At 39.2% G+C, this 15,755-nt stretch overlaps 1 protein-coding gene across 1 annotated transcript in view; it reads right to left on the reverse strand.

The window, feature by feature from the left end:
* FYB1 (FYN binding protein 1) overlaps positions 1 to 15,755 on the reverse strand; it is a 170,143-nt gene that overhangs the window by 11,564 nt on the left and 142,824 nt on the right. The window contains exons 9-14 of the mRNA XM_063453992.1: positions 15,412 to 15,547; positions 7,853 to 7,875; positions 7,107 to 7,170; positions 5,328 to 5,465; positions 4,622 to 4,641; positions 2,475 to 2,532 (exon numbers count right to left, since the gene is read on the reverse strand). Of these exons, the coding sequence (XP_063310062.1) occupies positions 2,475 to 2,532; positions 4,622 to 4,641; positions 5,328 to 5,465; positions 7,107 to 7,170; positions 7,853 to 7,875; positions 15,412 to 15,547 (439 nt within the window). The remainder of the gene's footprint in view (positions 1 to 2,474; positions 2,533 to 4,621; positions 4,642 to 5,327; positions 5,466 to 7,106; positions 7,171 to 7,852; positions 7,876 to 15,411; positions 15,548 to 15,755) is intronic.

The raw sequence follows: 15,755 nt of genomic DNA on the forward strand, positions 1-15,755 counted from the left end.
GCTACAGGGCACTCCTAGTATCATAATCTCTACAACAAGTTGTAGTGGTTATGGTGCTTGGAATGTTCCTGTAACACATACATAATTAGATCACAGCAACATATATCATTACATTAATATCAGATATAATGTTGTGTTTCCCTTCCCTATAGTACCTCACTTCTCTAGTTACCAACTCTATTTTCAGGTAAAAAAAACCCTAAATGTTAAATATTGACAAAAATCTCAACCTCCTATATATATATATATATATATATACATGTATAGTGAAGAGATGGCCTAGCAAATGCTATCTTCCCACTACAGCAGATCCTCTCCAACTCTTGTGAGCCTGTCTGTCAGAGCATTGCTGCGGGTTACCAAGGCAATGCTCCGTGTGCCATGACGCCAGACTTGCGAGAAAGGGAGAGGACCTGCTGGAGTAGGAAATTGGCATTTGCTGGGCCCCCTCTTCATTATGCATGCAGCTGGCAGCCTGCAAAATCTTACTGGACTATCATGGAGTGCAGTGTCCACCCTGCCTGACCACAGGTAAGAGGCAGGGAGGGGGGATAAAATGATTATTATTATTTTTTTAAAAATGTAAATAAAAATAAGAAATCTTTTTGCCCACAGAACGCAGTCCCTATCCTGCATACATATTTACACACACTGCAACCACTATGGAAACGCACACACTGCATCCACTACACAAACACAAACATTATCCACTATGCAAACACACACTCTGGATCCACTATATACACACTGCATCCACTATACACACACACACTCTGCATCCACTCTATACACACTGCATCCACTATACACACACTCTGCCTTCATTATGCATACACTATACATCTACTATGCACGCACTCTGCATCCACTATACACACACACTCTGCATCCACTATACACACACACTCTGCATCCACTATACACACACACACTCTGCATCCACTATACACACACACACTCTGCATCCACTATACACACACACACTCTGCATCCACTATACACACACACACTCTGCATCCACTATACACACACACACTCTGCATCCACTATACACACACACACTCTGCATCCACTATACACACACACACTCTGCATCCACTATACACACACACTCTGCATCCACTATACACACACACTCTGCATCCACTATACACACACACTCTGCATCCACTATACACACACACTCTGCATCCACTATACACACACACTCTGCATCCACTATACACACACACTCTGCATCCACTATACACACACACTCTGCATCCACTATACACACACACTCTGCATCCACTATACACACACTCTGCATCCACTATACACACACTCTTCATCCACTAATCACACACTCTGCATCCACTATGCACACACTCTGCATCCACTATGCACACACTCTGCATCCACTATGCACACACTCTGCATCCACTATGCACACACTCTGCATCCACTATGCACACACTCTGCATCCACTATACACACACTCTGCATCCACTATACACACACACTCTGCATCCACTATACACACACACTCTGCATCCACTATACACACACACTCTGCATCCACTATACACACACACTCTGCATCCACTATACACACACACTCTGCATCCACTATACACACACACTCTGCATCCACTATACACACAAACTCTGCATCCACTATACACACACACTCTGCATCCACTATACACACACACTCTGCATCCACTATACACACACTCTGCATCCACTAATCACACACTCTGCATCCACTATACACACACTCTGCATCCACTATACACACACACTCTGCATCCACTATACACACACACTCTGCATCCACTATACACACACACTCTGCATCCACTATACACACACTCTGCATCCACTATACACACACTCTGCATCCACTATACACACACTCTGCATCCACTATACACACACTCTGCATCCACTATACACACACTCTGCATCCACTATACACACACTCTGCATCCACTATACACACACTCTGCATCCACTATACACACACTCTGCATCCACTAATCACACACTCTGCATCCACTAATCACACACTCTGCATCCACTAATCACACACTCTGCATCCACTAATCACACACTCTGCATCCACTAATCACACACTCTGTATCCACTGTGCACGCACTCTTCATCCACTATGCATCAACTATGCACTCACTGTGCATCCACTATACACACACTCAGCATCAACATAGCACACTCTGCATCCACTATACACACCCAATTACAAAAGTGCAAATTTCTGTTGAAATCCGCAATTTTATAAACTGTCACAAATGTGACAGGCTCCAGACACACAAAGCACTGAAATGCAGAAAGCTGAAGTGCTCTATGTGTGTGGAGTGGTCTTTTACTATATTATTGTTTCCTTTTCAGAATATCTCATTATAATGGATACATGTTACTATGGTTCCTATCCAAATATTATAGATAATGACGTTTTTGAAATATATTTTTACCTCGTCAGTGGAGGTGGAGGGAAGTCACTTGAATCCACATCGTCATAAACATCGTTATCTGTTGCAGAAATTGAGAAGAGGTTTTAATTATGAAAATATTTAAACTGATTTAAACTGCTTAAACTAATTTATTCCTTTTTTAAAAGGACACTTTAAGCACCAGAATGCACAAGGGAGTTTGGAATGTCACTGGGTGTCACTAGCAGAGGCGACGCCAAATGTGGGGCTCCTTAAACTGTTTGGTAGCCTGTTTGGTAGCCCATAAATGAGAATTGCTAGTCTGCAGCACAGAGCTAGAAATTCAGCACTCCAGGCTGCCTGATATTCGGGCAACACCGTTTAGAGACACGGGAAGAATTTTGTCATATCCCCATGTCCTCTATCAGTGTGCAGCCTCTGGTGAGAGTCATGCAGTAAAGTGGCAAGACAGGGAGAGCATATAGGAGGCTGGTGAAGAAGCATTAAATTACTGTGTGGGCCACCTTACCCCAGCACCAGTATCAATGCAATTATAGTTTTTTGTTTGTTTGTTTGTGTTTTTACTGTATGTGTGGATCGGGCTGCAGGGACAAGACTGTACGAGCTTTAGTTAATGTACTTTAACTTTTTTTTTTTTTCTCAAAAAAGGGCTCTCAATATAAAGTAAAAATGGAACACTTTAGTGTAAAATTTAAGTGTATTTAAGGTTGGCCATTGCCCGAGGGGCTGATGAACATTCTTAATAATGCTGACCCAATAACATGACATGGGGACTTATTGTAACGTTTGGGGGCAGATTAGGATAAGGATAGGAGGATGTTAGGCTTGAAGGTCTTTATGGATACTTAGTGAAATTGAGCTTAGGGTTAGTGGATGTTTACAGTTCGTGAAGATTTTAAGTTTGTGGTTTAGGAATAAGGAGATATTTCGGTTGCAACAACATTAAGTGTACTAGGATAGTGTACAGCCCTATAATTACACTGCACTATTTTAAGGGAATGCAATTGTTGATGTGTTGTATAGAACAGTGGTTCTTAGCCTCTGGCATACATGAGTTCAAAGACATTACAGAACTGTTGAGAGAACACCATTTATTATTACGAAGTTAGTAGACAGTAATGTTTGGGGGTAGATTAGGAAAAGGATAGGGGCATATTAGGCTAAAAACCACTGTTCTATACAACACATCAGAAATTGCATTCATTTAAAATAGTGCAGTGTCATTATAGTGCTGTACACTATACTAGTACACTTAATGTCATTGCAACCAAAATATCTCCTTATTCCTAAACCATAAACTTTAAATCTTCACTAACTGTAAACATCCACTAACACAAAAAACTAAATTTCACTAAGACCTTACATCCTAACATCCCCCTATACTTATCCTAACCTGCCCCCAAACGTTACTGTCCACTAACTTTGTAATTATAAATGGTGTTCTCTCAATAGTTCTGTAATGTCTCTGATCTCATGTATGCAGAAACATATCATATCACTTTACTCTTTATTAGTTTAAACTCACCATTCTATCTGTACCATTCTAAACTAGTGATGTGCATGGGAAAAATTTCGGTTCGGCATTCCCAAATTCGGGACTTCAGCAATTCGGCTATTTGGACCTTCGGAAGTATCCGAATATCTGAATTGCCCAAAATTCGGCCGAATTAACATTCGGAAGGAAACAAATTGCACATGTCTATTGTAAACATACATAGAACATACATGTTGGTTCAGCTACCCATAGTAAATGTTTCCAGTGAATATTTCATGTCAAAATGCCGTCAGCCTTCCTATACATGCCATCCTTTCTAAACAATGCACTTGAGGGCACATTGCTTTAACCCCTTAAGGACACATGACATGTGTGACATGTCATGATTCCCTTTTATTCCAGAAGTTTGGTCCTTAATGGGTTAATATGTGGTTTGTTCAACAGGAAGCAAAATGTAGTTAACATTCTTAAACTAAAACATCATCTATGTACTTCTGCCATAAAAACTAGATAAATCAACCTATATAGCAGCGTTATGATGGATTGTGTTTTATAACATTTTATACATAGACATTTTCTATACTTAGACATAATTTATTTTATTTATCGTTCTATATATATATATATATATATATATATATATATAAATAAATACTGTATATATTTCACATACCATGTCCAGATTGAGATAATCTGTCAAAAAAAGGAAGACAACATGTTAAAACAACTTCTATATGCTTTCTATTAACAAAGAATTAACACAGTCTCTCTACATTAAACATTTATAAAATATTTTATTATATATTCTATAAATTAATCACAATTTTCTTCATCTGGTAAGAACACAGTGCTAAAAACTTTATTCATGCACACAAGTATACCACTAGAAATATGGCTCTGCCCCTGGTGTCCAACGTTTTTTATTGTGCTTTTGACAACAAAATGTTAGATGGCTGCCTCCACCTGAACTTAAAGAACTCTGATGATGCTGTCTCTTTAAGGAGGTACAGCGCCCTCCCACCAAGGGGTGCCTAGGTTGTAAATCTAGCCCCAAAGCCACCTAGAATAGTGATGACAATAGCCACCTTAAAATAACTGTCTGGATGATCAATACTTACCCCATCAGTGATAATCAGATAACATGTAACAAAACACATATTACATACAGCAATATTTCATATTTCCGTTTTACATTGATTAATTGTGAGTAAATTAATAGGCTGATCATACTGGTTAATGTGTTGAAGGAAAAGCAAAGAAAAATCACAGCTTAATGATTATGAATAGTGGTTGATCTAGTGATTAAGGAAGTTTATTAGTAGTGGATGGGTGCTGTTAGCATACATTTTGCAAACAGTTCCAGAGTTTTAAGATCTTACAGGACAAATTCATTGTCTTCACTATCTTCTTTTTTTGATTTTGAATAAAAACTTTTCTTTTTGGAATCATTCCCTTTCAGCTTCTGTAAAATCCCCCACGAACGTCCCTTTCCTTTGTCTTCATCCTGTGGTACAGAGCTTTGCAGTGTGTAGAAAGCATGATTGTTTAATAACTCATTATACGGAACAGTGAAGAGACATTTTAACACAGTGATCGCTAAACTCTGTTACTCCAGTGTCACTGGGACTGAGGCGCATGGCAAACTGGAGTGCCAGATCCTGGCCACCAATGTTTTAACTGGATCAGTTTACAGTCCATTGTGAGTGACAGAGAGATCTTCAATGACACTGCGAGACCCTCAGACACTCAAAAGATTAACATAATTATTAGGGTTTCATAATATTACATTTTTTTGGGCTTGTAATAATTTATTTATTTGGAGAATGTTATGACCATTTCTAATAGAGGCAGTGATCTGATTATAGGTAATACCTTTATAAATCTAGGAAACTGATACATTTTATATGAGTTTATATCCTGGCTAATATCACCATTATCTACATTGTATGTGAAGTAAATGTCAACAGTTATTGTATTTCCATTTATATTTAGGTATGGTGAGCAATGTGGAAGATCTTTCTTTTATGCCTACGATATGTGAAATTAGCCTAATATCTCTAGAGATAGACACCAAATCATGTAATGCCAAAACAGACTGCAACCCGATGTCTAACATTTAAAGAACATTAAAGTTACACAGAATGTTCATTTCAGCTTCCAGTGTGTGAATCCGAGTATGGGTCCAAGGACAAGAATAGCGTTAGCAATCTGGTTCCTACAGATTCTGAGGGTTATTTACCAAAGTGAGAAATGTTATGAACAGTAACAGAACTGGAAGCATCAATGGTGCTCAATTGTAGTTTAGCCTCAAATGTGAAATTAACTTTGAATTCCTAACAATTTTCACTTTTGTAAATAACTCTGTGAAAGTCCAGCTCTATGAAGTTTCTATACAGAGTAGTAGTCGGTCCTCTCACACCTCACCCCTCTGCTAGTCCTTACATTGGCTTCCTGTATCCTATATATGCTAACCCATACCTATACACCACTGAACAATTCTAGCCCTCTCATATCTCGTGACAGATCCATAGGTATGCCCCTTCTTGGTCTCTCCACTCTGCTCGTGACCTTCTCCTGTCCGCTGCTCGCACCCGTACGGCCAACTCACGCTTGAAGGACTTCTCTTGGGTGGCTCCTTTCCTTTGGAATAGCCTGCCTACCACCATCAGACTCTCCCCTAGTCTTCAGTCATTTAAGAAGTGCCTTAAAACCCATCTCTTTAGGAAAGCTTATGGCCTCCCAGAGTAACCTCTACCTCACAAACTGGTCTCTTGCTCTCTCCTAAAGAGCAGCACTCTACACACTGCTTCACTTTCACCCTATTTGATTGCTATTTCCAGCCCTTTTGTGATTTACACCTCACCTCCTATAGACTGTTTGAGCAGGGTCCTTTTCAACCTATCGATCCTGTAAGTTTTCTTGTAATTGTCCTATTTATAGCTAAATCCCCCCTCTTATAATATTGTAAAGCGCTATATAAGTGGCAACAATAGTAGTAATAATAATAATAATAATAATAGTAATGGTGTGTTTGGTGTGTGTGTGAAATTGTCCTTCTATTTTGGTTTGAAGGGGGTTATATATTTTATATAAACTGAGCAGACTCCATCTCTTCCATTTGACATCTACGGAGGTAAAAGAGGAAGCTAAAGACTTACCCATCATTGCCATCATCAACTCCATCATAGATTTCATCGCTGCTTGGAGGTGGTGGGAAGAATGCTGAAATTTAAAGAGAAGAAAATGTATAGTCTATAATGAAAATGTCTGAATATTTTAGATAAATACCAGCAGTTTGAAATTAAATGATGGATAAACCTGCTACATAATGACATGTATTTTTGAAAGATGAAAAGGTACAGCAGAAAAACTTTTTTTATTCTGTGTGCCTTTAAAACATTGCTGGTGTAAAGCAGGTTTTAAAAGTCAGTGTCGCTATACAGTGATGTAGTCATATTATCACAGCATTTATATGAACACAGTGGTAACATCTGTTTTGTGCTGTTACAAAAGGCTTGTGTGATTCAAGTTTTTTTCAAAGCATAAAAAATAAAATGTTCTATTTTAATTATTTTGTTTGACCTGTATAGTAAAATAGTTTTATAGTTTGTATGCATTATTATACATGAATATATATTTTTTTTTATCTAAGTATTTAAGTACATGTAAGTGAATTGTTTATATCTATATAAGAAAGATACATTTTTCAAAAAGCTCAATACTGCGCTACTGTGCACCAAACACACTGTTGTTTTGCTTGAGATGCTCCTCTAAAACTGCCCTGGCACACAAGGAATTACGTTCATGAATAATTTTAGGCTGCTTTCACATAGGGATCCAATTTAGTATTTATAAAGGTCAGTGTTGGCTAGTTAAAGAGACAGACATATACAAATGTACTTACCACCACTTCCACTAGCACTGTGACTATAAGAAAAAGAAAGAGTAAAAATATATTTTGTTGAATTGTAAAGTTTTTATTGCTACATTTAACAGAGCACATGGCATGTTTCAATGCAGGGTGACGTATTTCCACAATCTTCACAAAGAGAGAATTCAAAGCTAAGGCCAAAGTAGCTGAACTAAAAACACAGATGACTTAGACTCTAAGTCTTAGAGAATGTTTCCAGCTCAGTTATTTTGATCTTAAAGGGACACTATAGGCACCAAAACAACTAGCTAAATGAACTAGCTAAATGATACTAAGATATGTAACAGGGTTGATGTTCCAGGAGGGATAAGCCAAATGGCAAATGATTTAGGTAAACTAGAAAAATGGTCAGAGTTGTGGCAACTGACATTTAATGTGGATAAGTGCAAGATAATGCATCTTGGAGGTAAAAACCCAAGGGCAGAGTACAGAATATGTGATAGACTCCTAACCTCAACATCTGAGGAAAGGGATTTAGGGGTGATTATTTCTGAGGACTTAAAAGGTAGGCAGACAATGTAATAGAGCAGCAGGAAATGCTAGCAGAATGCTTGGTTGTATAGGGAGAGGTATTAGCAGTAGAAAGAGGGAAGTGCTCGTGCCATTGTACAGAACACTGGTGAGACCTCACTTGGAGTACTGTACACAGTACTGGAGACCCTATCTTCAGAAGGATATTGATACCTTAGAGAGAGTTCAAAGAAGGGCTACTAAGCTGGTTCATGGATTGCAGGATAAAACTTACCAGGACAGGTTAAAGGATCTTAACATGTATAGCTTGGTGGAAAGACGAGACAGGGGGGATATGATAGAAACATTTAAATACATAAAGGGAATCAACACAGTAAAGGAGGAGACTATATTTAAAAGAAGAAAAACTACCACAACAAGAGGACATAGTCTAAAATTAGAGGGACAGAGGTTTAAAAATAATATCAGGAAGTATTACTTTACTGAGAGGGTATTTGATGCATGGAATAGCCTTCCAGCTGAAGTGGTAGAGGTTAACACAGTAAAGGAGTTTAAGCATGCGTGGGATAGGCATAAGGCTATCCTAACTATAAGATAATGCCACGGACTAATGAAAGTATTTAGAAAACTGGGCAGACTAGATGGGCCGAATGGTTCTTATCTGCCGTCACATTCTAAGCAGTTTTGGTGTATAGATCAGTTTAGGACAGTGGTAGTCAACCTTTTTTTACCTACCGCCCACTAATGCAACTTTTTGGTTGAAAAAATTTCCTTACCGCCCACCAGTTTTCGCGCAAATGCAGAATATTTTTTAGAAAGGAGGGTGTTTTACAAAAAATAAATGTACGTACATTTATCTTTTTATTTCTACTTAATGCAGGTTTATAAGGTTTTTAACTTTATAAAGTTTAATGAGAAAACAATAAAGTAAATTGAAATTACCTTTACTAGTGATTAATGAGATCCTTGAGGTTGATGCTGCGAGACTAAATATTTGATATCTGGTTCGATTTTCGTAAGGAACAAACGAAGGTCTCTTTCAGTGATATTCAGACGACTTCTCTGTTTGCGCATAATATGATTTCTCATATTATCTCTCTATGATTTTTCTTGTGCGTCAGCTCATCTCCTCTCCCTCCTCAATTCCCCTCCCCACCTTTTTTTCCCCTTTTTTCTATTTTTTAACCTTCCTTGTAGCAATGCCCAGTAGGAAGGCTGAGCTAGGTAGCCCACTTACTATATAGTCCACTATAACAGACAGACACACGTACAAGACACACGTACAAGACACACGTACAAGACACACGTACAGACACACATACAGACACACATACAGACACACACACGACACACATACAGACACACACGACACATACATACACACACGACACATACACACACACACGACAAATACACACACACATACACACGACACATACACGACACATACACATACATACACACACACGACACATACATACACACACACACACGACACATACATACACACACACACAACACATACACACACGACATACATACACACACACACACACACACAACACATACACACACGACATACATACACACACACAACACATACATACACACGACATACACACACACACACAACACATACATACACACACACACAAATACAGACACATAGATACACAAATACAGACACATAGATACACACACACGACACATACATACACGACACATACAGACACACATGACACATACAGACACACACAACACATACAGACACACACACACGACACACATACATACACACACACATACATACATACACACACGACACATACATACACACACGACACATACATACACACACACACACACATATATACACACACAAATACAGACACAGATACACACACACACGACACATACAGACACACACGACACAGACACACATACATACACATACACAAGACACACACGACACATACAGGAACACAGACAGACACACATACACACATATATACAGACACACAAGACACACATATATACAGACACACAAGACATACATACAAAGACACACACACACACACACATTATATTTAAGTCACCCTCCTGTTACCTACCTTTTAGATTCAGGAGGGTGACTTTCCCTGGGGTCCAGTGGTGGCTCAGGTGGATGGGAGTCAGAGTTCCCACTCTGACTCCCTGGTCTTCCTCCCGCGCGGCTCTCAGGGTTAGCTGGGAGGAGTGACGTGCGGTCACTTCCTCCCAGCTCTGCGATGTCATCACAGGGGGCCCGGTCGCGCTGTTAAAGCGCCCAGCGCTGACTGGGCCCCCTCACAATCCACATCCATCGGGTGGCCCTGACAGCATGGGCCACCCGATGGACCCCTCCATATGCGGCCCCGGCGGTTTGCCGCCCCTGCCGGAGCCGCAATTTGTCACGGCGGTACCCAGTCGCAGGGGTACCGCCGGCTCGCACCCGCCCGCCCGTCCGCCCGGTCGTCAGGTCGTCAAAACCTGGAAATCCCTACCGCCCACCTGAAATCCTAAAACGCCCACTAGTGGGCGGTAGGGACCAGGTTGACGACCCATGGTTTAGGAGCAAAATCCAGTTGTTTGTGCCACCCTTGTCACAACTCCTTCCATGTGACTTACACAACCCTCCTAAACACTTCCTGTAAAGAATCATCTAATGCTTAAACTTTCTTTATTGCAAATTTATTTGAATTTATAATTACTTATCTCCTGCTCTGTTAGGAATCTTTTAGACCCTGAATGAGACCCTCATATTTGTGAATAAAGTTCAATTTACAAAGAAGGAAATTAAAACTTCTAAAGCAAGTTAACCTCTGAAAAGGACTTCATAAACAGAAGGAAACGTGATTTAACTCCTAAATAGCAGTGAATTGAGCAGTGATACTACAGGGGCATGATCTATACACTGCTTCATTAAACTAAAGTTACTCTGATGCCTATAGTATCCATTCAGATTTGAAATATCACATATTGAATTCACCTACTTAGTGTATAACCCTGAGAGAGTATTCTAAACAGTGTTCTAATAGACACATTTTGCAGTCGGTTTATATGCAAAGTGCTGTGTTTGTTTAATCCATAGAAACATAGAAACATAGAATGTGACGGCAGATAAGAACCATTCGGCCTATCTAGTCTGCCCAATTTTCTAAATACTTTCATTAGTCCCTGGCATTATCTTATAGTTAGGATAGCCTTATGCCTATCCCACGCATGCTTAAACTCCTTTACTGTGTTAACCTCTACCACTTCAGCTGGAAGGCTATTCCATGCATCCACTACCCTCTCAGTAAAGTAATACTTCCTGATATTATTTTTAAACCTTTGTCCCTCTAATTTTAGACTATGTCCTCTTGTTGTTGTAGTTTTTCTTCTTTTAAATATAGTCTCCTCCTTTACTGTGTTGATTCCCTTTATGTATTTAAATGTTTCTATCATATCCCCCCTGTCTCGTCTTTCCACCAAGCTATACATGTTAAGATCCTTTAACCTTTCCTGGTAAGTTTTATCCTGCAATCCATGAACCAGTTTAGTAGCCCTTCTTTGAACTCTCTCTAAGGTATCAATATCCTTCTGAAGATATGGTCTCCAGTACTGTGTACAGTACTCCAAGTGAGGTCTCACCAGTGTTCTGTACAATGGCATGAGCACTTCCCTCTTTCTACTGCTAATACCTCTCCCTATACAACCAAGCATTCTGCTAGCATTTCCTGCTGCTCTATTACATTGTCTGCCTACCTTTAAGTCCTCAGAAATAATCACCCCTAAATCCCTTTCCTCAGATGTTGAGGTTAGGACTCTATCAAATATTCTGTACTCTGCCCTTGGGTTTTTACGTCCAAGATGCATTATCTTGCACTTATCCACATTAAATGTCAGTTGCCACAACTCTGACCATTTTTCTAGTTTACCTAAATCATTTGCCATTTGGCTTATCCCTCCTGGAACATCAACCCTGTTACATATCTTAGTATCATCCGCAAAAAGACACACCTTACCATCAAGACCTTCTGCAATATCACTAATAAAAATATTAAAGAGAATGGGTCCAAGTACAGATCCCTGAGGTACCCCACTGGTGACAAGCCCAAGCTTCGAATATACTCCATTGACTACAACCCTCTGTTTCCTGTCACTCAGCCACTGCCTTACCCATTCAACAATATTGGAATCCAAACTCAAAGATTGCAGTTTATTGATAAGCCTTCTATGTGCAACAGTGTCAAAAGCCTTACTGAAATCTAGGTAAGCAATGTCTACTGCACCACCCTGATCTATAATTGTAGTTACCCAATCAAAAAAATCAATAAGATTAGTTTGGCATGATCTCCCTGAAGTAAACCCATGTTGTCTCTGATCTTGAAATCCATGTGTTTTTAGATGTTCAACAATCCTATCCTTTAACATGGTTTCCATCACTTTCCCCACTACTGAAGTAAGGCTTACTGGCCTATAGTTGCCGGACTCCTCCCTATTACCTTTCTTGTGAATGGGCACAACATTCGCTAACTTCCAATCTTCTGGGACTACTCCTGTTAACAATGATTGGTTAAATAAATCTGTTAATGGTTTTGCTAGTACACCACTAAGCTCTTTTAATAGCTTTGGGTGTATTCCATCAGGTCCCATTGACTTATTTGTCTTTACTTTTGACAGTTGAAATAGATCCTCTTCCTCTGTAAACTCACGTGTAATAAATGACTCATTTATCCTTTTTTTTAACGGAGGTCCCTTTCCTTCATTTTCAGTTGTAAATACCGAACAAAAATATTCATTGAGGCAGTCAGCTAGACCTTTATCCTCATCTACATACCTTCCTTCGTTTGTTTTTAATCTAACTAATCCTTGTTTTACTTTTCTTTTCTCATTTATCTCATTTATCTTTTCTTCACTACAAAGGTCTTAATGTATAGAATTAATTTTGAATACGGAATGCACATAAATAAAAGATAAAATAGCAATTGTGTGTGATTGCTGTTCATGGGTACCTCCAAACAACCAAAATATATAAGTTTTAAAACAATCATTATATCCTTATTTGTTTATACTTTGTAATAATATTGTGGAACGAGTGTTAAACATTTTACACAGGTTACACAGTATTTCTTATCGCAGTACTGCTTTCATAAGCAGGAGTGACAAAAATAGAAAATGATAAAATAGCCAAATACTTAGCAGTACTGGGCTATTTTTCAAATGTATTGTTTTTTTTTTTTTTACCTAAAATGCTATCACAATGAAAAATATATGCACGTAACTCCCATATACATTAACAGGGTTATTCACTGAAGTGAGAATTCAAAGTACATTTAAAATTTATAATCAGAGTACCTGAACTGAAAGCATAGCTGATCTGAAGATTATTTCTGGTTTGGCTATTATGACCTTTAATTTGAAATTCACTTTGAATTCTCACTTTAGTGAATAGCTATTTTGCTGAATTTACACCACACACCTGTTATATATGTTATTTAAGTGTACCCCTCAAGTATACCTTCCTAATATATAACAGGTGTGTGGTGTAAATTCAGCAAAATAGCTATTCACTAAAGTGAGAATTCAAAGTGAATTTCAAATTAAAGGTAATAATAGCCAAACCAGAAAGCTCTTGCGCTCTCCTTTCTCATCTACAATGCAGCCATAAACCTTCAAGGTTTTCTGTAAAGTGTGAAAAAAGAAGGGTCCATTTTGTTACAGCACCTCTGCAAAGATTCAGAGGAACAGCGTCTTCTGCGAATGGTGGAATGGTGCTGTGTGTGTGTGTGTGTGTGTGGGTACAGTGTTAAGGTGCTGTGTGAGGGTGCTGGGTGTGTATTTGTGAGGGGGATGTGTGTGAGGGTGCTGTGTGTGTGTGTGTGTGAGGGTGCTGTGTGAGGGGGATGTGTGTGTGTGTGTGTATGAGGATGATGTGTGTGTTAGGGTGCTGTGTGAGGGTGATGCGTGTGTGTGTGTGAGGATGATGTGTGTGTTAGGGTGCTGTGTGAGGTTGATGTGTATGTTAGGGTGATGTGTGTGAGAGAGGATGCTGTGTGTGATTAAGGGTGCTGTGTGTGTTTGGAGGGATTGCGTGTTGGGGAAGGCAGGTTAATGCCAATATATATGTATTTTTTTTAAATAATAATAAAAAAACAAGAATTATATCCCCCCTCCTTTCTAACCTTATGCCTAGGATGGTGGACCATGCTGCCATCCCTAGTGGTCCTAGTGGTGAGTGAACTCTAGCCTACAGGGCTAGAGTTTACCCTCGCAAGATCCATAGTGTTGCCATGGCAACGCTCTGAATCTTGCGAGAAGAACCCGGCAGGCTAGAGTTCACTCCTGCGGGTCCTCTCCTCTGGGTCATCTCCAGTCTCCCTCTTCAGCTGGCGGCAGAAGTGGGCTGGTGAGGGCGATCTTTGATCTCCCCACTGGCCCGTCATGGAATACAGCAAGGCCGGCGCGCGAATAGCGCGGGCCCTGCATGTACCGGCTGGGGAGTTCCTGTGACCTCCCCTGATGCCCTTGGCTCATGGACATCGCGGACCACCGGGCATTTGCCTGGTGTGCCCGATGGCCAGTCCGGACCTGCTCACGGGTCTTTCCATAAATGTAATGGTGTTTATTGGAACATAAAGTCACAAAATATATGTTCCAATAAACACCATTGAATTTATGGAAGGACCTGTGCACCCTTTTTCTAATTAGTTGTTCATATGGAGAGATTCATCATTCTTGTTTCTTTCACTTATCTAACACTTGTTTCCTGTACTTGTTAAGGTTTGCCAAGTATTACTTGTATGTATGTATCACATTTGATCATTTATAACAGCATTGCATGTTCATTTATTTTTCTCTTTTAGGATTATTATTATATTGAAGTTCATGGTTGCTACAAATCTTTCTATTTTCAGGCACACAAATTAATATATGCAAGATATATGAATATAGAAGTAGGATTGGAATCCATATATCTACATTATATTATTGCTTGCCTATCTATATCTCCTGTATATAGATTCAGTTATGTGTGGTCTACGCTATAGATTCATGCTTACTTGCTTTCATCTTCTCCAACGTCGTCATATATCTCTTGGTCACTGTCATGTGGTTTTATCGGGACACTCATTGTTGACTTTTTCCTTCTGAGTGAGTAATAGTCGATATTCACCATAGTTGTCTTGATGTAGCCATCTAAAACAAATAAGTTGATAAAATATCATCATATATTCACTCTTACAAAGCAGGTTTTTTATATTGCTATACGATATTAGTATTTAGAAATGATCATGCATAGAGAGCCTACATTTAGCTGCCATATACCAGTGCATTCTACACTGTATTATTATGACATACTTTATGATTAATATTATTAGATCCTGACGTTGTTTGAGTAGCCTTA

The sequence above is a fragment of the Pelobates fuscus genome, chromosome 5 (assembly GCF_036172605.1).
Source record: "Pelobates fuscus isolate aPelFus1 chromosome 5, aPelFus1.pri, whole genome shotgun sequence".
Classification (NCBI taxonomy): domain Eukaryota; kingdom Metazoa; phylum Chordata; class Amphibia; order Anura; family Pelobatidae; genus Pelobates; species Pelobates fuscus.